Below are 25,401 nucleotides of genomic sequence, written 5' to 3' on the forward strand. Positions count from 1 at the left end.
GCTACCCACAATGCAACGCTTCAGAAATCGACGTTAGCCTCGGAGCATGGACGCACAACGCCGAATTACTGTGCCTAGTGTGGCCGCATGAAATCGAAATTATATCAGTTTTATAAAACCGATTTTAGCAAATTCGATTTTATCCCGTAGTGTAGACATGGCCTCTATTATCAGTTATCATGGAAAAGGAGTGGTATTTGTGTGTGTCCTAGGTGCGTACAGCTAGTCAAGAGTATAGTTCCTCTAAATCTGGTTGAATGTGTGAGCTCTTGATAAGACACACTGACTGGTCAGCAGCAGTGCAGGCAGACAGCTTTACAAGCTTTCCCAAGAACACAGTTCTACCAGTGCATCTTAATTTCTAAACATGCAACATCACTGTTGTTCAGGCCTGGATGTTCTGTTGCACAGATTCCCAGCAAAACTAATGTGAACTTCTAGTCACAGGAGGGGGGAAAAAAAACAGCACAAAACAAAAAAGCTAACTACTAGTGACTGAAGTAAACCATCAAACTCCTCACTTGACCACAAATGTGATTTGAGCCCCAGCCTGAAATGCAGAGCACATAGCATTACCGCCACCCAATTCCCAGGAACAACAATCATCTGCAGTTTTGTTAAAATTGAGAAAAATAGGATTTTGAAAGTGGGGAAAATCTAATTTGATTCTAAGGAAAACAAATTTTAGACACTTGAAGTTAAAGTTTTATTTTTTCAGAGGATTTGTCATCCTTAATCGTAAGTTTATTATTTTCTTTGTTATTTTGTTCACATCTCCATTTAGTTTCACTTCCCCATATTCCAACAATATCTAAGCAAAATGTTTTCCTTCTGGTTCATTCTAAAGACAAAGAAGGAACGTAGTGGCATATAGCTCTAAAATGCCAGATAATTCACTTCACTGTACCAGTTGGTGCTAATCAGCATTCTCCTATTACTACTCAAACAGTATGTGCACATTCGCTATTAAAGTTCTTTATGTGCAGGAAAATACAATACAAAATGAGCAAGAGCCAGCATTAAAAGACCCTTCACAATTCTAGCTGTACACTGCTTGAGGCTGTCTGAAGATAGCAAGCAAAATGTACTATAGAAAAAAACATTAGAAATCATCCATACAATTCAAGGAGTAAGAATGAAGTGTTCTTACAGTTGATTTTTCCCCTCTATCAGTAGTTTAACAGGATCACAGTATGCACCATAATGCTTTAAAACAGAAAAGCTTCTGGAAAACCCAAACAAAAGGAACGTCACCAGGTGACGTCAGCCTATATACAGTTCTGTGTGGTCGCAGCGCATAAGCAAATCCATTCTTGTACCGTTTCCCTGAAAAGCTTTTCAGTAAATGCACTCATGCTACTACAGGAGCTTCTCTCAGCAATAAGCCACCCATCTGCCATCAACAAGTTAAGACTAAAAGAACCCACAGCTGCGGAAAACGAACGAGAGCTTCAATTAAACCACTGAGCAGTCACAGGAGGAAGAAAAACAACAACAACTTATATTCAGCATTGATTCCACAATTACAGATCTGTCACATGAAATCAAGCCAACGAATTTAAAAGGAGTATTTTGAGAGAGCATGGTGGATTCAGTCTTACACTAATATCGAAGGACACTAGAAAACAGTAAATTATTCAAAGGCTGTCTTACATTGGAGCCTTTTACAGACTCACTGCGTTAAGTCTAAAACTACGACTGAATGCAATCTCCAATGTACTCAAAAGAATGGGTAAGTTTACACATTTATATATACACCTTTTATGATGAAAAACAGCTATGCCTCAGAAAAACAGAGGTACTAAAAATAGATTTTCTGAACTGAAGCCTTTTAATGGCTTGTTCACATTGTCACTTGTAATCTTCAATACTGTAGATAAAGATTTGTATCAAGGACAATATCTACGTACTCTAGTAAGTTAGTTCTTACATTCAGAAGTAGCTTTTTAGAGATGCATGAAAGTAATCTGCAGTGAAATCTTTCACTATAAATGTTCTAAGTGTACATGATCTGATAAGAATATCCTATCTTGTTGTTTCCCTAAATTATATTCTGCAGGCTTACATTTCAAGTGGCCATTAGGGGCTCCTATGCTGGCAGTACTATATGCAATGAGTATGGTTTTAAAATTGCTGCCTGCCTTGGGCATGGCTTGTCCACCAAAATGTCGCTGTGAGAAGCTGCTCTTTTACTGTGACTCTCAGGGGTTTCACTCGGTGCCAAACACCACTGACAAGGGCTCTCTAGGTTTGTCACTGAGGCACAATTATATTTCTGAACTTGAAAGGGATCAATTTGCAAGCTTCAGTCAACTTACTTGGCTTCACTTAGATCATAATCAAATTGCAACAGTAAGAGAAGATTCTTTTCAAGGACTATATAAACTTAAGGAATTAATCTTAAGTTCAAACAAAATATTTTATTTGCCAAACACAACTTTTAGTCAACTGTTGAACCTGCAAAATTTGGACCTCTCTTTTAATCAGTTATCCTCTCTGCATCCTGAGTTGTTTTATGGACTTCGCAAACTGCAAAACTTGCATTTACGTTCTAACTCCTTGCGGACTATCCCAGTCCGCCTTTTCTGGGACTGTCGTAGTCTGGAGTTTCTGGATTTGAGCACAAATCGCTTGCGAAGTTTGGCTCGCAATGGATTTGCAGGATTAATCAAACTGAGGGAGCTTCACCTAGAGCACAACCAGCTGACAAAGATTAATTTTGCTCATTTCCTACGGCTAAGCAGTCTGCACACCCTCTTCCTGCAGTGGAACAAAATTAGCAACTTGACATGTGGGATGGAGTGGACTTGGGGTACCCTAGAAAAGCTAGATTTGACTGGAAATGAAATCAAAGCCATTGATTTGACAGTTTTTGAAACTATGCCTAATCTTAAAATACTCCTAATGGATAACAATAAGCTAACCACTCTGGATTCCAAGATCTTAAATTCACTCATATCCATAACTACAGTGGGCCTCTCCAGCAATCTGTGGGAATGCAGTCCAAAGATATGTGAATTAGCCACATGGCTGAGTGGTTTTCAAGGTCGGTGGGAGCACTCCATACTGTGCCACAGCCCAGATCACACCCAAGGAGAGGATATTCTAGATGCAGTTCACGGTTTTCAGCTTTGCTGGAATTTATCAACTATTGTTACATCCATGGTTACAAGTTACAGATCTCCAACTACTGAGTATACAAAAAGAATAAGCTCATCGAATTTCCATATGGGAGACAAAGAAATTCCAACTACTGCAGGCATAGTCGTTACTACTGAAGAACATTTCACTGAACCAAACAATGCCATCTTCACTCAACGGGTAATTACAGGAACAATGGCTTTATTATTTTCTTTCTTTTTTATCATTTTTATAGTGTTCATCTCCAGAAAATGCTGCCCTCCCACATTAAGAAGAATTAGGCAGTGTTCAATGATTCAAAATCACAGGCAACTCCGATCCCAAACACGGTTACATATGTCAAATATGTCAGACCAAGGACCATATAACGAATACGAAGCCACCCATGAAGGACCTTTCATCATCATTAATGGCTATGGACAGTGCAAGTGTCAGCAGTTGCCATATAAAGAATGTGAAGTATAATATCTACAAGTCATCAAAAATTAAAACAGATAAGTAACCTATTTTAAAATTGATGGGGACCTACATATGATTCTAATTTTTACAAATGTTGACATAAACCCTAATTTTCCAAAACTATTTAATGGAAGCATTGTTTTTGAAGTGTTGCAGTATTTTAAAAGTTCTGTTTTTATTTAAAAAAAAACACCATATTTTAAGTGTTAAAGCAATGATTACATTAAATTTGCACTCAATGTTTGAAAGTCAAAAAGATGCTCACCTCAAAACATGTAAAATGCTTCATGTTATGTAATTATATAACTGTGTAAACATTTATACTTAAGTCTCCATAGTCTACTTTTTCTAATGAAAATAGTCTGGGTGAAAGGAATCTAGATATATGTACAGATATCTGTGAGGGAACATGCATTACATTTGTTCCATTGTAGCTATGTGATCACAAACATTCCAGTTGGCTCAGTTCACTTTTCAAGGTAGACTTACAGGAAGATTTCCTTCTGTGATAATCTGATTCTAAAATCTACAGTCAGAGAAGAATGGGAAGGGGATTTTTCAAGTGTACTGGAGACTGGTGATTTTAAATACTGTTTTCCTACCTCCGTATCGATAGTCAGCCTTGCCTAGATGTACCTTTGCTAAAGCTCATAGCAAATTTACAACATAGCAGTTTTACACAGTTACAAACTGACTCTTTAAATGCTTACAAAGTACTCAAGTGCTTATGTAGGAAGGCTCGATTCAATGCAATCAGTTCTAAGTATTAAATGTGTTTAACTTATTAGGCCTCTGATTCGATTTGATAATTGGCATAGCTTTTCAAATAAATTTAGGCAAATTATTTGGGACCATGAATGAAAGGTATTTCAACAGCTTCTCATGTGTAAATACCCTGAATGCAAATTTTAATTAAAAAGTAAATATCAATTTTGAGGGTAAAAAGAGACTAGGGAGGGAAGAAGCCTCTCCTCTCCTCCCCACAGCAGTTTCTTCATCTTGCCTAGAAGCTATTTTCATGCACTAATGCGACTGGTCTCTCTGGAGACAGAATTAGCCCCAGCAATATAAGCTTTCACTTATTCTATTCTTGTGAAACTCCCAATCTTCCCAAAGTCAAGGTAGTTAAACTTTTTTTTTTTAATTGTTCAATTGATAAATTATAATTAGCTTAGAAAGCATTTAATTGAAAAATGTTTCATTTTATACTTCAGTGATACGAGATTGGATTTAAGGTCATATGCTATTTGCATTTTTTTAAAATAAAATTACTCACCTTGGAAACTTATTTTCTTTCATCCAGAAGTAGCATGTGCTATAAACACCATTATGAAATTACATGTAAATATTTGGAGATCTATGCAGCCACAGTGGTATCAGACACCACAAATAAATATAAAATTACAATATTTTTAAGAAAATTGCTCAAATATTGTAAACTTTAACCAAAGTTACTAGACTGGGGGGGGGAGGAGGGGATTTATATATATATAAATATGTATATACATTTAAAATGTGTTCTGGGTCAAATGCTGCAGTGTTCGATAATTAGCAGCAGCACACAACTGGAGAAAACAATTCGTCTGTGTTGACATACTGTAATTACTGATTCATTCAAGGTATGTTAATTATGTGTTGTACCAAACTTCTAAAAACTTTTCGAACAGATAGTCACTGCACAAGTCTGTTTGCTTATCATTCAGCATTATGTTTACACACACACCTACATATTTAGGGTACAATTATACAACGTGTGTTTTATTGTGAAAGGAATAGGTCTCAGATAAATACATGGGGCTTCAGATAATATTTTTCATAAATATTTTTAAATTACTCTTATGCTATCCACATGCTTCCTATTACCTTTATGTTACATGAAGCTGCAGTGACGCAAATTAGCAAGAAAACAATACATACCTTTTCTTATTCTCCATGATTTTGTATTCTGTTAAGGCAAGTGCATTCAGTAAAGGCTAGTTTCCCATAATTTATTTAATGAACCCGAATATAGACCGATTATCTTGCATTACAACTATCCCAACTACTTTCAGCCATATAGAGTACCTTCTATGCAGACAGAGGAAGTGGTAGGAGGAGGAGAAGGGGATGTTTTGATGATTAAGTCCTACATGCAGTGACAGGCCAGATCAAAGTTGAAAAAACAGATTTACTGGCACTGCTGGTCATAAATAAATCTTATCTTATTTTAATAAGTGTTTGTGGCCCTTTGTTTACATCTAAGCTTCAGTCTTTCCCTCTGATGTGTGAGCAGGCATCATTTCATATCTTGTTAAAAATCTGTGCGTGTCTTTACTAGCTATAGTGGTGTAAATGTTTGGGTATTAGCGGGCAGGATCAAGTCCTTGAAGCGCTAGCTTTCAGAAAAGTCTTTGCAAGTGCACCCTTAGGTGCAAACAGATGTGCTCAGGGATTAGAATCATTCCAGCAATGGTGGGTAGTCAAATGCTTTTGCTATGGTATCCCCACTCAGGAAGACAGGGCTAATTTCTGCTGCACCCAACCCCTAACACAAACATTTGTCCTCTCCTTATCCAATAAGATCTTACTGTTGTAGCATGGTCCAAAAGTAACTTGAAATACTTCACTTCAGTGTGGAGAGGGAAGTAGTGGGTGGGGCTATGGCTGTCATGCTACCCCCAAGAATAAGTGGCTGTGTTGCATTTGCAATCCTACACAAGAGCCCTTATCAGCAGTCATTTTTAGCATAGTTTACAGTCATGAGTAAGGAAGGCTAGCAGGCTTCCAGCCTACCTTGTCAACAGGGCTGTGTCTAAACCCATTCCCCTTGTTTGCCGTGCTCCAAAAACCAACACAACACTGTTTGCCCCCAGCCATTAGTAACCATCCAGGTCCTTATCCTCTAGAATTTCAGCACCCTCCCTTCCCTCCGACCTCCAGGAATCAGCTTTCAGCCAATGCACCCACCCCCCTTTTGAACCAGTACTCTAGGCTCAGCCTTGCCTAGAGATGGTAAAGTAGTACGGCACACACACACCATCTAATGCCATGGAAGCTGTGGAGGCAATGTAAGATTTAACAGTCACTGCATGACCCATCTTAAACAAAGTCCATCTCCCAACTGCCTCAGAACATAATTGCCACTCCCTAGCAGCATTTAGCCTTTGACTTGAGAGGTCAACACCCAATATTCAGTGAAGGACTGTTGGACATTCACACATTAGACCCCAGCAGTGAATATTACATCCAATGTACCGTGCGTCATATATGGCAGTGAAAATTTAACCAGGTTTCTCTAATAAGCAGTAAGTAATGATCTATGCCAGTGTCCTATGCAAGAACTCATTAGAAGGAGCAATTCCAAGTGACTTTTTAAAATTGTTTTCCATTCTCAATTGTTTGTGGCTCCATCACCACAATAAATTTTCTTTCATTTGAGGACTTCTTTCTTGTGTTTCTTAGTGAGCGCAAGCCAAGGTGGTTGGTTTAACTTGTGTTCCAGTAGCAGGACTAATGACCATAATCTACATTCCATCTTTTGGTTACTGAGCCTGCATTCAGATGCACTGCATGCAGTCACAGCTCCTATCAAGTTTAGTTGGAATTCTGGGTGCATCACACTTTTACACACACAATTAACACGTGTAGACAGTTTAAGAATTGCTGGTCATTCTCCAGAGCATTCTCTTAAGACTACTCACCCTCTGCTCCATTCTCCACCCAATTTGCTCATTCCTCCCCCACATTCCTCACAGCTTCACTCTCAGTGATATCTGAACCCAACACCTGGAACCAGTTTAAATCATAGTACTTGAGTGGACCAGAAATAAGGAAGAACAAGCTCTCCCATCTCTAGTAATTTCTCTGCAATGATGGATTTTTTCCACTTATTTTTAACTTTGAAGAACTGCCTGATAAGGCATTGGGTTAGTTCCTGTACTACTTGATAGTATTCAATCAACAGGAGGTTAACACTTATCAGATGCAAGGCTACCCGGGCTCACAACCATTGGGGGAACTAAGCTAGTTTTCAGTGACAAACTAGTTTATGTGCAAATCCAAGTGTGTGTGTCTACATCAAGCTACAGCCCTTTGAAGACAATCACCTATTGCCAACACTTGAGAGCAAAAGTATCAGCTTGCTTTTTAAGACAGAAATCTGCATTAACACTTGTTTCCTAATGTGCCTAAGTTAATTTTTGTACTAGTTTAATGAAATGAAAGTTGATTGAATTTTGTAATTTGAGTAGTTTAAAATTCATCTGTTTCGATTAATGTAATCAATTAGGGAAACTTGATTTCATCTTCCACAGAAGTGGATTTCCAGACAATAATGATGCTTCAGAGAGGGATGGAATCTTCCTTCTCCCATAGATAAAACAAAATCCAGTGAGGTTTTATTCGTAGTGCCAATTCATTCATGTCAATTCCCCTTTCCACAACTAGAACTGAGGTTTATCCATAGACAGAGGCTGTCAGTTTTTTCTTTTAAACAATCCTCCACTGACTGCTAGTGGTAAAGTTAAAGGCCATTGTGTAGTCAAGTTGGGGATCACACATTTCAGATTTTGTATTAAACACCTCTTTTACAGAGAAGTACTAGGATCTAATCAAATCTTATCTACAAAGATAGGCAAACTCATACTACCTAATAAGGTCAAAACAATAAGCTTTTAGATCTGTGAAGCAAGCATATGAAATGTTCCATCTGCTACACTTTCAACTAAACTCTTTCATGATGGTAAAAGAAAACCCAGATTTTAAAACATTAGTGAGCTTTTTCTACCAACATTGAGACCAGAGATTAAAAAGCAGAGTCCCAAATGTATTGTATTCAAGACATGTTTAAGAGCCATTTTCTGGCGGGGGTGAAAATACAAAATGGAGTAAAATTGAAGTGCAGTGTACAGAAAAATTCTGTTATTAAAACTGTGTATATCATAAAACTGAATGCGCCTCTTTTTTCCTGCCTTCTCAAACATAAATGTCTAGAAGTGTCCAGTTTTACGGCAATGTAAAATTAGAAGTCATACCAACTGTGTTCGAAAGAGTCATACCGCTTCAAAGCAAACTGCTTAGAAATCTCAGGTAGTGAAGTTTCAGTCTGTTTACTGTACACCAATATGTTGCTTTAAATTACACTTTATGGACTGAAAAAGTCTGAGTATCTGAACTCTTCATGCAGACTGATTCTTTATTGAGTCTAGAAAGTTTCTTGCAGAGGGAATATGAGTTATTGTTCATGAAAGGTGACAGATTAATGGCTCTGAGACTGAACCCTTTGTACTCATCTATTTAATGTACAGCAATGCCTTCCACACATCACTGACAGTATGCCTCAACCACGACCTTGGAGTAGCCATCTACAAGGTTGAGAGAATAGTTCCTTCCCTATTCTTGTTCAGTCCTTAGACTCTCTACTGTCACAATGAACGGTGCCAATTGGGGTGGTGGGTAATTCAGACAGGGTCATCTATGAACTCAATAAGGACAAGCAACCCAAATCATTTAAAGATAGTATGTGTTGGTGGTTTGCGCTCAACTTTCAATTATCACCAAGCAGAACCAGATATGAGCTGCTGACCTCAAAGAAAAAGTTCCATAGCCCATTATCACTGTCTTGAGTTATCCAGTCCAGTTCTCAGTACGTTACTTGTAGTGATATTCTCAAACACTGATTATTAAAATCAACAAAGATGCTTCTTTCATCATTTAAAGAGATTAAGAGTTAGAGGATGTTAACTTACTAAAATTTCTTTAAAAGTACATGTCAATAACTAAAATCAAGCAAACTTAAGATGACAGATAAAGTTCACTTAATTCGCAAACAAAATCTAACTAGTTTAATTGTAGCTGCATTTACTATAGGAGAACATTTCCTTAAAGAAAGGTTTGTATATGCAAAACAGTGAATAAAATAACTACTTTTTAAAAATGCAGAATATCAGAATGTTTACTCTAGCTGGCTAACAACCCCATAAATTCCTTTCAGCCTTCAAAAAACTGCAGAACATTTAATCTAAATCAATACAGCTATATAAATGGGATACTTAGAATTTTCCATTTAAGTGCTCATATATGTGACTAGTAACAATTAAGGAACGTTATGCACAATATGATTAATGCTGTTCATAGTAATTTTGAGAAGAATACTGCAGAACACCGAATCTCTGGCCAGAAATTCTTGACTAACACTTTAAAAAGAGAACTGCAAGAGTGATTTGAAAATTGAGGCAAGTCTGATAATGTGCTGAAATACCCCAACAAACGGGAGGTGGGGTACATTCAACACAAATCTTCCTTAACATTAAAAGCGCTTTCCCCAGGCCTTTAACACCAGTTAATTAAAATATGCATAGAATACCCTGTTACTGATGCTAGGAGTCATGCTTTTCTATCTGATATACAGAAAATGTATTCTGGGATGTATGTTTTGTAAAGGGGCCAAATGATCACACAAGAATTTTTTTTTAGATGAGTTCAGCACAATAGTAACTTACCTGGGGCATTAACCACATATTTTTACAATTAAAGGCAACCTTCAATATTGTGGAAGGGTAGGGAAAGCTACAAATAACTAATTGTGGCCTCTTCTATTCTTTCTGATGTATAAAAATCTAAAAATGGAAGATTTCTCCTGCCTTAGCTTTCCAGACAGGACCTGAGTTTTCCATGTAAACAGATATATGACTTGAGAACTACTGAAGTGATATTGCAAGAGAGAAAAGTGCAAGCTGAGCAAGGCAGTTTTGCAGAGACAAAGTGGATGAAATATCTTTTATTGAACCAACTTCTGTTGGTGAGTGAAAGGGGCTTTCGGGCTCCAAAGAGCTGCTCTTCTTCTGAACAAAAAGAATAGGATATGACCTCACCTACCACGTGTGTCATGTTCTGGCACCAACATAGCTACAACACTGCAAACAAAGGAGTTTTAGTCAGACTATTTCACTTTCATCATTAATTAGCATTTTGGAAAAATGACCCTTCATTCAACAGGTTTGACACATCTTGAGACTTCCAGTAGGTCTGTTAGCAAAACCAGCTGACATTCCTGAATACCAAACATTTTTTATCAAAGCTTTCAGGCTCTCTTTATGTAGCATACAGAAGTACCAATGAGTACACTCCCATTTAAAAAAATTCTTTGTAGGTCACTTTTAAATCAGTTCAAGTTTGCTTTGACCTTAACTTTTCAGGCATTTTCCTTCACATGTATTTTACTAACTGAGTACTTAGGATTCTTTTTCAAAGCCAATAACTAAAGAAAAACCGGTTCCTCCTCACATTTTCCATCCTGTAAACTAGGATCAACACACTCACTTGGTCATGTAGGACGTGCAATTGTTTTATACCAATTCAATGCAGCTTGGTCTTCTAAAAGAAGTCAGCAAGTAAGTTCATTCATCAAGAAGGATCATAAACACTGAAAAGGTCATAATTCTTTACTGGCAAGAACTATTAATTCTGTATTATAAATCAAGAATATAAATCTGAGAAGTCCAAGCTAATTGCTCAGAGTCTGAACTTCAATTGTTACAACTGCTACACTATTTTAAAACTAAGTGCATTGAGGATTTTCTCTCAGCTTGAGCATACAGCCTTCTAGTAAAATGAACAGGCCCCTTACATTTGGTAAGTAGCAAAGGTGGACAATACTTCCCAGATACTTTAGGAGTCTGCAGGTTTTCCTTCATATATAAAGTTCTATTTGGACAATTTTAAGACTACCATGCAGATAAGGAATATGCCAGTTCTGAGAACAGAAATAATGATATAGATAAGATGGAGGAATGTATTTCCTGAGGAAGAAGGAAGGTATAGTTTTAAGACATACCTTACAATGATTAAAAAAAGACCAAGAGTGGACAGAAAAGGGTTGCTAATTCACTCACCCTATGGATAGTCTTTATCATTACTAGCAATACTGTCTTTATATTTCAGAACTCTAAGATGGTAGCCACAATAGGCTTAAAGGGTGGCAGGTAGAGAAAAGCACACTTAGTTTAAAATTAAAGCTCTGAGGAACATATAGCTCTGGGCTGTTCAGGGTATGTCTACACTACAGTTAAAAACCCACAACTGGCCCGCGTCAGCTGATTCAGGGGAAGGGGCGGTTTAATCGCAGTGTAAAAGTTCTCTCTTGCTGGAGCCTGGGCTCTGGGACACTGCAATTAAAACAGCCCCTTGGCCCAAGTCAGCTGCCATGGGTGTTTAATTGCAATGTAGACATACCTGAATTGGCAATACAGCAGCAGTGAATCCTGGAAATAAGGAGATGGTGACTTTGATAAAATTGTCAGTCTCATTCATCTAGGCTCAAAATCAACACCAAGCCCTAGAGCTTCAGGGAGCCTACAGCCAGGCATATGAATAGGCTAGACTGCAGAGAGGATATGCTGAACAAGATGTGGCAGGTCTTTCATCTTTGACCTGACAAGCATACCATCGTCTGCAACAGCATGACCATGACATTCTCCTTCTATGAGTTACTTTTATACCAACTCAGTCTTTATAACCACCATCTCTTTTTTAACACGTATTTCCACACAAATTTTCTAGGTCAGAGTTTCTCCCTGAGATACTGAGATGCTAAATAGGAAATGTCCTGCTCCCAAGAATCCCTGTCTGCATAAGATTGACACACCAGGTTTGAGGGGACAGTATGAGGTCATTTGGATGATCTCTCACTTTTAAGATGACCTTTAGGTTCATGGAGAAGAGCGAGAACAGCCATGCTGAAGGCATCCATAGTCAAACTGAACTGGATATCAAAGGTAATAACCTTGTCTTTTGTATGGGCGCAGGAAATAAATATGCTTAAACCCAACTGCCTCCACCTGTTGGGAACCAAACTAGAATACCCTCAGAAGAAGGATCCACTTCTCTCAAGTTGATGAATTATTCGCTTAAGTCACCTGCAAAGGTCTATTTCCTTGCAATTTGTGAAGTAATTAATTAGTAATTGAGAGCTTTATTTTCAAGCCTTCAGTTTGAAATTCAGGCTTCTATTGTTTTTGGACACACCTTGCTTAATTTCATTGGAGACAAGTAGATAGCTGCCTTTCACTCTGTCTGGGAGAAAACCAGTTTCTCTTTGTGTTCATTCACAGACTTTAAAGCAGAATACCAGTGAGTATCCATAATTCCTCATATAGTGTTAATACAAGCATTTTAAAATAATATTGATCAGTGTGTGTCAGCTTTCATAAAAGACCTGACTTGATATACTTTTGTAATACAATAATATTGTATATGATCAGTTGATTCATTTACTTATTTAAGGTTCAGACCACTGTATTTAAGAGACTCTCCAAGTTATGTCTTTGTTTACCTCTTATGTAAATATGCCTTAATTGTCTCTGCCTGACGATCAGGCTAGTCAGACTAACAAGCAGACATTCCTTTGTCTAAGGCCGATTGGGCTTCTACATGACTTGGAAAACATATTTTAAAGAACATAATTCTAGCACATACTAAAAATTATGGGTATACAGCCTGTGCATACCTCCCATAAGACTATTATGATCAGTGTTAGTTTTCCAAGGACATATTACCTGCCACTCTTTGGGTATATACACATCATGAAAACAGCATGTTAGGTTTGGTGAATATGTCAGGCCTGACAAAAGTTACTGACACAGTAGCAAACCACCCTCATGCCTCTGAATCACAGCCAGTTGCTTGCTAATATGGAGAACGAAGACAGACTGACCCATGGGGGGGGGTGGGGGGGGACCACTGTTGATATGCCTGTTTTACAGTTAACCTCTATCTTTAAATTTCAAACTCAAGAAGTCTAGATTAAACAAAGAAATGGTTAGTAAATTCTGAAGTCTTCCTAGATTCTTATTTCCTCTTTTTCATGACAGCCCAACAGATTGCATAAGGTGATCAAAAAGTTGACGACCTGAAGACAAAAAGACAGTGGAAGCCAACAGATCTCCATGAAAGATGTGAGCTGTTAGAACTAAAACTGCTTAAATCCTCCTAACTAGCACAGTACCCAGCCCTGGCACTAAGGTTTTCTGAACTTCTATGTAACAGTTGAAGATAACACATTCATGTTTCCTCATTCATTTGGATGCTTCCTTTCAAAAATATCCAGGTAATACCTAATAGAATCTCTAAACGTTATCAGGCAGTTGTGACTAAGCAGCTGATTGGAATTTTGTCAGCCATTAGTGATGTCTACTTTACTGACACACTGCTCTCAGTAAGCACATGTCCAAGTGCACGAGAAACATACTACATGCTAGATTAAAATGAACCAATAGTAGCAGATTAGATATTCAATGTATAAGGGAAATCTACTCAACTATGTAGAAAGTAAAATCACTATTACACCTCACTATTTGTCCTAAAATGGCAATGCTGGACAACGATTTCACAGAGAACTACTGCATAGCATAAATATTAGTTTACTTGTGAAGCTAACAAATACTTACAGGACACAGCAATCATATTTCTCTTTCAATATTTGAAATCAACTACACTCAGTTAAATTCTTTTTTCAGTAACTCCACTGACTTTGGATTTATGCCATTATAATAGAAAGCAGAGCTTATCCCCTACTTTGTAAGTAGTCATGACAGTGCCTACTTCTTCACACACTACAAAAGAACCTTATTACAAGGCTTTATTTGCAGCTCTTTTCTTGTACTGGTATAAATTCATTAATGGCTTCACTGTTTGAGATCTAGAGCAGAGCTGCTGTGCTATTGTTAAAAGTTGTAGATTATGCCTGTCAGTTTTATTTAAGTTAACAGTTTTAGTTTCTACTTCCTATTTGAAATGGGGGAAAACAGGACAGTTGTTTTAAATTTCATAATTGCTAGAAAGACAGAAAACTGTGTCAGTTTAATATTTAGTGCATTTATCAGTCTATTGTAGAATTTAAGTCTTTTCTTTACAAACCTCTTTCTACAGGTTTATTAGTCATTAATTCACCTGTACCAGATTTCATAGTGCAAACTATTCCACTTACCAAATTTTCATAAATAAAGCAATTTCTCCATCTCTACCAAACCTACTATTCAGGAACCCTGTTCACCGCCCTCCTTCTCCTCATACAAGTTTCTATGGGGAGCTCATTTTATCTTATCCCTTCCTCTTTTTCAGAGTCTCTAAATACTAAGGACTCTAGATGAGGCTGCTACAGTACAGACCCGTTTACTCGCGGATGTCAGGAGTCAAGCCATCATGACCGCGTGTTAACAGACTGCAGGTTAAGAGGGCCATGATGAAATATCTTAAGATACCTATACACACACACACACGTATAATTTTCTAGGATTACGAATGTATTCACAGCATCCCATGTACTACAGGCCTATCTGTTAACGGCACTTTGCAAGAATATAAAGTCAAATGTGTAATTTAAGAAAATTACTGCTACTACTACACAGGGGTGAAAGTAACTCAGGACACTTACTGGTACAGGATGGGGGCAGCTCTGGTGCCTGGAAGGGGTGGGGGCCTAGGGCAGAAGGAGTAGGGATTCCAGTGGCCATTTAAAGGGCCTAGAGCTCTGGACGCCGCTGCTATGGTAGTGGCGTCTGGAGCCCCGGGCCCTTTTAAAAATGTCAGCCCCAGGGCAGCTGCTCCCTTTGCACCCCACCCCGTCAGCAGCCAAGGGGAGGCAAAAGGGGCAGGGACCTTAAAGCGCTGCAGGGTCCTTTGCGGTAAAGTCAGACAACACGTTTCAGCTCCGCACTTCCTGACGATTTCTGTGTCAGTGAGCTAGTGAGCAAATCTGTAGCGCTACATCGCAAGTTCCTGTACACATGCAGGCCTTCAATAACCTTTTTGGGGAGGAAGGAAGAAAGAAGGGTACGTAAATGGCAACAGCTTATAACTAAGGCTATGTTTATGTTACGGAGGTCATGGAAGTCACAGAATCAGTCACTTCCAGAGACCTTCGTGACATTCTCTGCTTCAGCCCCAGGAACAGTGGGACTCTGGAGCTGGCAGCCAATGGGCCCATGGCAGGGTTCTAGCAACAGGGACCCCCTGCAATGTTCTAGTGACAGGTGACAGAATCCTGAGGGGGTCTTCCTCAGGGTTCCAGAGATGGACAAAAGCCTCACGCAGGGGGAGAGGAATGCCTTGGATGAGTGGCTGGGGATGTCTCATTTTCTCTTTGGGAAATAAGGTCACCCTGAAGCTCTCAGCCACTGTGGGCAGAGGGGGAACCGCACAGCTCCCAACCACCACGAGAGTGTGGGGCGGGGGAGAGAGAAAACAGGACCATGGGGCCTCAGCAGCAGGGCACAGCTTCTGTGAATTTTTGTTTATTGCCCATGACCTGTCCATGACTTTTACTAAAAATAACCATGACAAAATCTTCGCCTTACTTATAACTATAATAAAAAGGTTGAAAGTTGAGGAAACCTGAATGGCCCGGAGGGAGGGAGAGATGGAATCCTGAGGACAGGTTCTTAAGGGTTCAGTATTACAGAAGCAAGGTCAATGGTTCTATCCTTCAGGTTCTAAATATTTAGAAGATACTAAAACACCCACCCCCTCCTTTCAAGAAATATGCTTCTTTTAAATCATTCTTTCAGCGAGCTGTTTCTCCAGTTCTCAACTTGCTCCTTTCCAGAATGGAATCAGCAAGAGAGTGACGTAAATCATCTTGTGTCTGCTGGAGAATAAGTATTTCATGGGGAGCTGAGTGAACTCACACAGGCAGGCCAGGTGGTAACCCTGAGAAGGGGCTAGGCAGGGAGAATAGGGTCTTCTATAGCTTTAAAAGAACAAAGCTACACAGGTGGGAGTGGGGGGGGGGGGGAGAAAAGAAAGGACAAGTAGTAAACAACGAGAATTACTCTGCACCTGTTGCTCAAATTAAACCCTTAACAGAGCATGCTTGTTCTAAGGGCTAATTTAGGTAGTAAATACAAGGTTGCAGAAGGAGATTACTCATATTGGATTGTCAAATCAATGGGAAAACAGAGGCAGACACTAATCTATAATTGGAGTTTAAGACAATCGTATCTCTTCCCATACTATAATCAGAATTTGATAGCCATAGAAGAAATCCTATAATTCAAAGGGGTTATTTTTCAACATGTTCAATACCTAATACTTGTTTGCCCCTTTGTCATTTTACAACTCTACTCTTCCTTTTATCTCCCTCCACCATTTTTCTCAGTCATTCTCCACTATCAGTCAGCCCACAAACTCTGCACTTCTGCTTTTCATTTCCAGCTGCTAAATTTCATTTAGACAGCTACAAATCACCCAATACTTCCCTAACATTACTTCCCCATTTAAACTGCTGTAATTACCACAGAATTATGATATTTAGAAGCGAGAGGAGATATTCACAACTGTGCAGACTATAAGATGGTCTATAAGAAACCCCAGTTAGGATGTAGTGATACATGCTATAAAAAAAGTTTGACAATCCCTGAATTAGGGCAAGAAGGGTTAATGCCAGCTTCTAAGAGAGACTCAGCATAAGCCATTCCAGAGTAGGCTATTTTCATTTTACGTTTCAAAGCGACAGGAGTCCCATGGTGTGATTTCTATTCTAGTGAGTGACTACATCCTGTAGGTTTAACAGGTAGCCTAGAAATACCTAAAAAGGTCTATGGGGTGAAACCTCAATAGCTTATTTCTGATACTTTGATATATTTTATCTGACACTGGCAACAAAATCACAGTTTACCAAAGGCTTTCACTGAACATCAAAAGTCAACTCCTGGGCAATTAACTGTCTAGAACAGTGGTTTTCAAACTTTTTTTCTGGGGATCCAGTTGAAGAAAATTGTTGATGCCTGTGTCCCAACGGAGCTGGGGATGAGAGGTGTGGGAGGGGCTCAGGACTGGGGTAGGGGTGCGGAAGGGGGTCAGGGCTCTGGGTGCAGGTTCTGGGGTTGGGCTAGGGCAAAGGGCTGGGGCACAGGAGGGGCTCAGGGCAGGGGGTGCAGCAGGCTCTCAGGTGGGGCTGGGGTTCCAGGTTTGGAGGCACTCAGGGCTGGGTCAGGGGGTCAGGGTACAGGAGGGAGTCAGGGGTTTGGGCTGGGGGTGCAGGTTCTGGGGTGGGGCCAGGGATGAGAGGCTTGGGGTGCAGGAAGGTGTTTCAGCTTTGCGGGGGCTGGGACAGGAGATTGGGCACAGATTTACTTCTGGCAACTCCCGGTCAGCAGCACAGTCGGGGTGCAGAGGCAGGCTTCTGGCCTTTCCTGGCACTGCGCTGTGCCCCAGAAGCAGCCAGCAACAGGTCCGGCTCTGAGCCGCAGGTGCACAAGCAGCTTTGTGCAACTCTTGCCTGCAGGCACTGCCCCCCCCCAGGTTTCTAGCCAAAGAGAACGTGGAGCTGGTGCTCGGAGCCCTGTGACCACCCCCCCAGAAGCCAGACCTGCTGCTGGATGCTTCCAAGGTGCAGTGTCAGAAAAAGTAGGCACTAGACTGCCTTAGCTGGGCAGCACCATCGACAGGATTTTTAACATCCCAGTCAGCGGTGCTGACCAGAGCAAGGTGACCCAATGCTGGCTTGCTGTCACCTGTTTGAATAACACTGGTCTAGACTGACATGTCTGTTCCATATTCTTTACAAGATGAGAATTGTTTTTATCTACTACTTTAAAAGATGCTAATGTTGGATCTAATCAACTGGATGGCACAGGGTGAGGAAGAGTTAGGGAAGAGTTTAATAACTAAAAATATGAATCAGTACTCTAGAAATAAAGTTGAACCAGGGTTCAAATTATAGGCCTGATTTTTAACATCTGTAACACAGGAAGTGGAAGATCACTAAACATTTTAGGGATTACTTGAGATGTAGCAGAGGGAGGTGGGGAAAGCACCATTATTCCATCTTAAAAAGTAGTTTTGTAAAATGGCTTTTATAGCTAGTTTAAAAATTAGTTCTTAACTCTTTGGTTCTCCTTTATTTCAAAAACGAAGTGTAGGTATATGGATCTGTAGAGAAGCTCATGCAGAGGGCATATTAAAAAGTTTTTCATGGAGACATCCACCCATCCATCTTAGACATAAAATACATCAACCACAGTATTTAAAGAACCAAATACGCATTTTAAAAAAATTGAAATTGACTTGGAACAGGTTCTGTTCTTGTCATCATAGAATTAGGATGATTGTCATCCTCTGTACCCAAAATTTCTCCAAAAATATACCATGCATAAAGTAACTTCCATTATAGATCCTCACATCTTTCGCTCCAAGCAAGAGCCAACTCTCCTCCAAAGATACATTACCTTCAAAGCCTGCTGTAAGGCTTTGAAGGTAATCAAATTGGGGACCACACCAGACATTCTAGAACAGAACACCCAACACAAGATACTCTACCAATAGTCCCTTCCCTTTTAAACCAAAGGATTCTTAGTGTTAGCATCTCTGCTAATCTCAATTGCTGCAACATCACTTAGGCCAGGTCTACACTGCGACTTTAAATCGGTTTAATGGCCGATATACCGATTTAACGCTGTATCCGTTCACATGACATCGTCATTAATATCGATTTTACCGCCTCCTTAAATCGATTTCGGAACTCCTCCCAAACGAGAGGAGTAGCGCTAAATTCGATAGTGAACCTGGTAGCTGTCTGGCGTTGCAAGCTCCAGAGGGCTATTGCCACTCGCTCTTCCTCCACTGTGAGGCGCTGCTCCTCATGTTTGTATTTACGGCGTTTCCCCCCCCCTGCAGCCACTCAAGGCGCGGGGAAAGCTGTCACAGTTCTAAGGACGTTGCTCTTACGCGCATGCGACCGTCTTGTTCGTCAGCCCACCTGCGAATCGTCCCACACCGTCAAAACATGCGGTCCACAGTCTGTGCTTGTTTCCCGTGCCAATTCCGGCGTCAATGGGTAGTAGATGCCCCGTTAATAGCGAGTAGCTCCAAACGCTGGGGCGCCCGCGTTGGAGAATCTGCCTCCATCTCGTCATCGCTGCTCCTCCGCTCAGCAATAGCTGCTCCTCCCTCCTCCTTGCCTTTGCGTTCATTGTTCAGTATAGTCACAGAGAGTACGCGAGGATGGCTGACAACGGTCAGGAACCGTTGTTGATTCAGGGCTCATGATTGCTGTGCTATGGCGTTTGCTCATGCACTCCGCGAAACAACGCGCCAAAGGTGTCTCTGCCCTCACAAAGGGAGGGGTGGGCTTACCCAGCACCACCCGGGGCATGTTTTCTGGCCCATTCAGCATGTGCTCTCAACACGGAAGTGGAACTATGGATAGCTGAGAACGTACCACGTGCACCGCTCCCTGAAATCGATGGTAGCTGGACCATGGACACAAGCAATCACTATTTTGTGATCGCATTGTGGACGCGCAAAACCGATTTTATAACATCGGTTTAGTAATATCGATTTAAACTACTTCGAAATAATCGTGCAGTGTAGACGTAGCCTTAGAAACAGATGCAGACTGAGGCAGCCGGGTTCCAACCATTTTGGTCTTTATAGGTCAAAGTCAGGATCTTGATGTTTACCTGGAAGTTAGACAGAAGCCAGTATAACCTCTGAACTGTTGGTGTAGTTCATTTCCCATGCAATGCACTTAGTAAGCAAACAGTTGCAGTCTTGACTACTGATATTTCTAGAGCACTCAAGAGCAGCTGATGACCCAACAAACCCTAAATTACAAACTTAAGTAACAAGTGGCAAGCACAAGAGGGCCAATACAATATCTGCCAAATCTACAAGCATTTCCTTACTTTCACTGTTAGCCAGCCAAGCCCATATCCAAATTCTAGTCTAATTCAGCTATGAAGCAAGCCATTCAATTCCAGCAGATGGGAAAATTCAGTATACTAAGTGAGACTGACAATACCACCCATGAGACAAAGCTGTCTGAGCAAACAAGCAGTTGCTCGGCATTGTCGAGACCTTTCAAAGAACGGAATGACATCCGTCACAAGCAACTCGTTTCATCTCTAACCAGGGACTGCAGATATATTCCAACTATATGTCAAAAGCTATATTGAAGATAGGAAAAGACTAAAAACGTGGTTACCTGATCAGTTACTGTCCAAAGGAGATCTACCAATGCAACTAGCAGGGTTTACCATGCTCAGACCTGAAAACAGATTCACTGGAGGAATTAAGTTGAGGACTAAGTGTTACCAAAATTGCTTTTTTAGCACCGTCTCAAAATGCTCTCTCTCAGAAAAGTAAGGTTTGAAACAGATTACAGTCTTGCTCACTGTCAAATGTTTGGGACCGTTTCTTGGTCAAACGGTTAATTGCTTCCTCGTATACAGCAATATACTCTTCTCCTGAAAAGAGAGAATAGCCTCTAATAAAGGACTTAGTACTTCTGCTTAGCCTTTACAGTCAGGAGTATAGTTCAGAGTTCGGAAGTTAACCAGTAATTCCAAAAGATCTATGTACAATGTTAGCTGAAACGCAAACTGAGAAGTATTCACTTTTCCCATCAAGACATTGGTACAAGATTTTTTGTAAGATGCAATCTGCTGTGGTCATTTGGTGACAGTGGGAAGTTGGGATGGAGAGAAGAGAATCTCTGATCAATTAATATAAAATAAGAAGGAAGATGTTGGTATCTTTAGCCCATAATGAACACGAGAACGAGGATGGTCATGGCAGCATAAATGATGGGAGTACAGTGGTTTGTAGTGCATATTTCAAATGTGGCATGGGTGGCTGTAAGTATCTGTAGTTTCCATTTTGAGGCTGGGTAGGGAATTCTAGACCACAGTTAAAAGGTGGTTTTTTGAATGGGAAATATATTTAACAACTGTGTTAATTATTTGAATATTACCTTTCGTCTACTTTTGATTTCCGTACTTTTAAATATGTAGGCATTTTTAACCAGTGTTTCTTTATATAATGAAGTCTTAACACTAAAACAGCAGTTCTCAAATTGGGGGTCGGGACCCTCAGGGAGTTGTGAGGTTATTACACAGGGCGGGGTGAGTGTGTGTGAGTGTGAGATGAGCTGTCAGCCTCCACCACAAACCCCGCTTTGCATCCAGCATTTATAATGGTGTTGAATATATTTAGAAGTGTTTTTAATTTATAGTGGGGGAGAGGGCGGGTCCACACACAGAGGCTTGCTATTTGAAAGGAGTCACCAGTACAAAAGTTTGAGAACCACTGCAGTAAAATCTTCACTTTAAAGTGAATTAGTAGCCTGCACTAAAAACAAACATTTAAAGGTTTTCCTCTTGATGAGTTATTTGTATCATTAGCAAGACATATGAAAAGCAAGTAAAGCACTGAAGCTGTTACAAGAAGAATGCCCCAAAATATGTTATTGTAGATATTACATGCACATGAGCATCGCCCACCCTGTGAAGCCTAGAGGAAAGTTGTCTGAAGCATCATCATTGGAATATCACAAGACCCCTCTAAAGCAAAACTCTCAGAAGTAAGCCAGGCCCAGGAAGAATTTGCACCGCGCAAACGGAAGAGGGTGCATTATGACTCTGGGAATAAAGCCATCAAATTCCTGGCAAGACAGACCAGACAAATGGATAATAAAACAATCCCAGCAATGCAATTTCACTAAGACAGAGAAAGTTAATATAGCCTTTACTCACTACTACAAGCATGTACACAAATAAACCACAAAAGCTATTTGAATATATCATTTAATGGGGGGAGGGGGAAGACCAACAGCTTCAACTCATATAATAGTGAAGAGAAAACTGGAAACTGAAAGGGTCTTCAACAGGAAGCCCAAGCTGCTAAAGATTTGGAAGTAGCATCACCAACAGATGAGTCATCAACTGGGGAGTTTGTTAAGCATTTCAAGATTTCTATCACAAGACAGTGGGGGGGGGGGATACCCCCCCCTTTCACAAATGAAGTCATAATTTACTCCAAAACCAGATTTTAAATCATGTGAATAACAGAAATCTTTACTATCAATCCAAAAGATTGCTAATATGCACTTTCATTTAGAGGAACCAAGCATTAATGTCCCTCACTCCGAACTTCTTTTACTGTTAAACTTACAACAAGCAACTAATTCACTGAGGAACTGTATGGGATTAAAAAGGAATTAATATATGACCTGTATAGCATTTTACTTTAGAGAGACGCTATCATGCCATTATTTACAAAGCCAACTAATGATACCTCTATTGTTGCAGCTAATGAGAAATTATTAAAATATTTATCTAGTATAAGCTTGACACACCTGAGGTAGTCCCCACTGTTTAAAAACCAGATGAGTAGCAAAGCAACTAACCAGTTTAGGAATTAAGTTACACTTGGGATGGAATAGCAGTGTAGTAACAAGTGTACTGCAAATGTGCCTATGAGGGAAACTAGGGAAGACTTGCTAATTAGGGTGCAAAAGGTTGAATTTATACAGATGCAAGTGTATTTTAATCAGTATTTTCCCTTTTATCAATATAAATTTTTCTTGTCAAAAGAAAGCATTCAATAGGCAACCTGGATAAGGAGAAAAATAAACAAACAATCTGTGTGAAAAAGGCAAATAGAAGATAGCAGATTACAAGTATCTAAAACTGTAACCCGATGACATCAAGTGTGGTAGATCATGGAACAAAAGAATTTTAACTGAAAATTAATTTCATCTCAGCCTAGTAAGGATGCTAAAGGCAGTAAACATGAGCAACATGGCCAGAGCAAGGCTTCAGAATGTACATTTCTTTTTTTCCGGGAGCGAAATGGGGGTGGGGGAGGACTTCTGATGTGTAGGTGTAATATGCTCTTACCCTTTTACAGAATTTCCTAAAATATGGGCTCTGTCATATGACATTTAAAAATAGCCATATCACTTTACAATCAGCAACAGTAGACATTTTTACAATCGTGTGAAAGTTGTTCAAGACAAAACTTTAAATGAACTTGGCCAGTTCAAGGCTTGTAGCCAGAAATGGAATTTTAGACTGTATTGTGAATGCCTCTTCAGAATATGCAAGACCTAGTGCATAATTGCGGCCATGTCTGTGCATGCTTACTTTTAGCATGTTCTTGATTTCCCCATTTATTTCAACAGTACTTTCTAGGAGTTTCACTCTGTGGGTATTGTATATCCAGGAACATGCTTTTTCTTTAATTAAACATACTCTAGCCTCATATGCAAGGACATGTGCCCTAGGCTGCTATGACACTACAGAAATATTGAAAGGAAGGGACACTGAGGACATACCAGTTCATCTCCCAATTCAGTGAAGGAATTCTGATTTTAATTCCCCCTCCCCGCCCAAATTTATATCTACTGAATAAAGTTTGCTAAAATTTGACTATTGGTATATAGTAGCACATCCCATAAACTTTATTTTATTTTTTAAATTGCTGTTGTAGCAGCCCCCCATCCACCACCTTAGCCTTTTAGTCTAAGTAAGTTAAGAGGTCCAACAGGAAGCAGAATGGTTGCATTTTAAAATAAGTGTTGCAGGCCATTAATCCAGAACATCTCACTGCCCTGGGGCAAGAAAGGACAGCTCTCTTGCTTCATTGCAATGATTTCTGCACTAACTTTTTATTTTCTTTGCCCTGTTTATTGATCTCCAGAACTGGAGAGACATCAAAGACCAACCCTGCCTTGGCATGAGACAGAACTTGATCAACACAATAAACTGCAGTCATGTTTTTGAATTTCCACCAATTATGTTACCTCTCCCCTCTTGTCCCAAAAGAGCCAAGACACAATCCACTGAGTGTCTTCATAAGCACTCTCCTTTCTCTCAAGGCAAATTTTCCATCACAAAAAGGATGATGGAGGAAAAGAGAACACAAACTTCAAAATACTAAAGGAATACATGTGGCACACACTATCCTGCAATGAGACTCATGAAAGTTCGCCCACATATAAAACAGAAGAGAGTTTCTGAGATGAGGAAGTGTGTGTGTGATGGGTTTTCCTGGGGTGCAGTATGAACTGTGGGACAGCTGAGCCCTCTATTCCACCAACCTGGGCTCTCTCTCACACTGTGATGCTGTTGTCAAGCTACAAACCTCTGGCAGGTACAGGCGAGTCTCATCTTACACGTATTTAACATGAGCGAATTCAGCTTTGCGCGGTCGGCAAAAGAGAGAAAAACAACAATTTAAATACTGTTCCTGTAGTGTGGGCGATTCTGCCAGCCATTACACTTAATGTAATTTTGACTATACATGTTTTTCGCTTTGCGCGCTGACAGCAGAACATAACCCCAGCGTAAGAGGAGACTCGCCTGTACTGCATTTACACAGACAGCCACAGGCAGGGACATACCCAACTGAGTTACATGAATGCTTCTCCCAGCCACCCATGAACTAACAACGGAGAGGTTCCAGCCAATTCCCTCCAGCTCCCCTGCCTTTCACCCCAGAACTATACAGTCTTCCCAGATCAGAAGCCTGATCAATGTAAGTTTATTACCCAGTCTGCCCCACCCTCAATGTGGAGAGAACATACACAAGCCTTAGTAAACTGAGCTGAGATTTCCCAAGCACTTCAACCAAACTACATTGTTTTACGTACTTCTAAAAAGTGTAACATTTAAAAAAAAAACAAAAACACCAACCACTCTGAACTTCAGATTGAAGTTCAAATATTACGTGATGTGTAGCCATTTGTTCAGGTTATATCCTGGGAATTGACTCATGTGGCACACACACTAAAACCTGAATGTCAAGACAAACTGTTTTTGCTGTTGACTAGATGCTCTGTTTTCATACGCAACCAGGAAAAATATTGTCTTGCGTATTCTGAATCTTTTCGTCTATATGGTACACACCTGAGTTCCTGTCATTATGTGCATTATTGAAAATAGCGGCAAAGAGTCCTGTGGCACCTTATAGACTAACAGACGTATTGGAGCATGAGCTTTTGTGAGTGAATACCCACTTTGTCGGATGCACTGAAAACAGTAA

At 40.0% G+C, this 25,401-nt stretch overlaps 2 protein-coding genes across 3 annotated transcripts in view; one reads left to right on the top strand and one right to left on the bottom strand.

Moving 5' to 3' along the window:
* The window catches only part of CTNNA1 (catenin alpha 1), a 222,853-nt gene that overhangs the window by 91,311 nt on the left and 106,141 nt on the right, over nucleotides 1-25,401 (bottom strand). The gene's annotated exons all lie outside the window — the stretch shown is intronic.
* LRRTM2 (leucine rich repeat transmembrane neuronal 2) lies at nucleotides 1,142-4,362 on the top strand. The gene is made up of 2 exons (XM_032795621.2): nucleotides 1,142-1,732; nucleotides 2,060-4,362. The coding sequence occupies exons 1-2, from the start codon at nucleotides 1,729-1,731 to the stop codon at nucleotides 3,604-3,606; spliced, it is 1,551 nt and encodes a 516-aa protein (XP_032651512.1). The 5' UTR covers nucleotides 1,142-1,728; the 3' UTR covers nucleotides 3,607-4,362.

The sequence above is a fragment of the Chelonoidis abingdonii genome, chromosome 7, assembly GCF_003597395.2.
Source record: "Chelonoidis abingdonii isolate Lonesome George chromosome 7, CheloAbing_2.0, whole genome shotgun sequence".
Taxonomy (NCBI): Eukaryota; Metazoa; Chordata; order Testudines; family Testudinidae; genus Chelonoidis; species Chelonoidis abingdonii.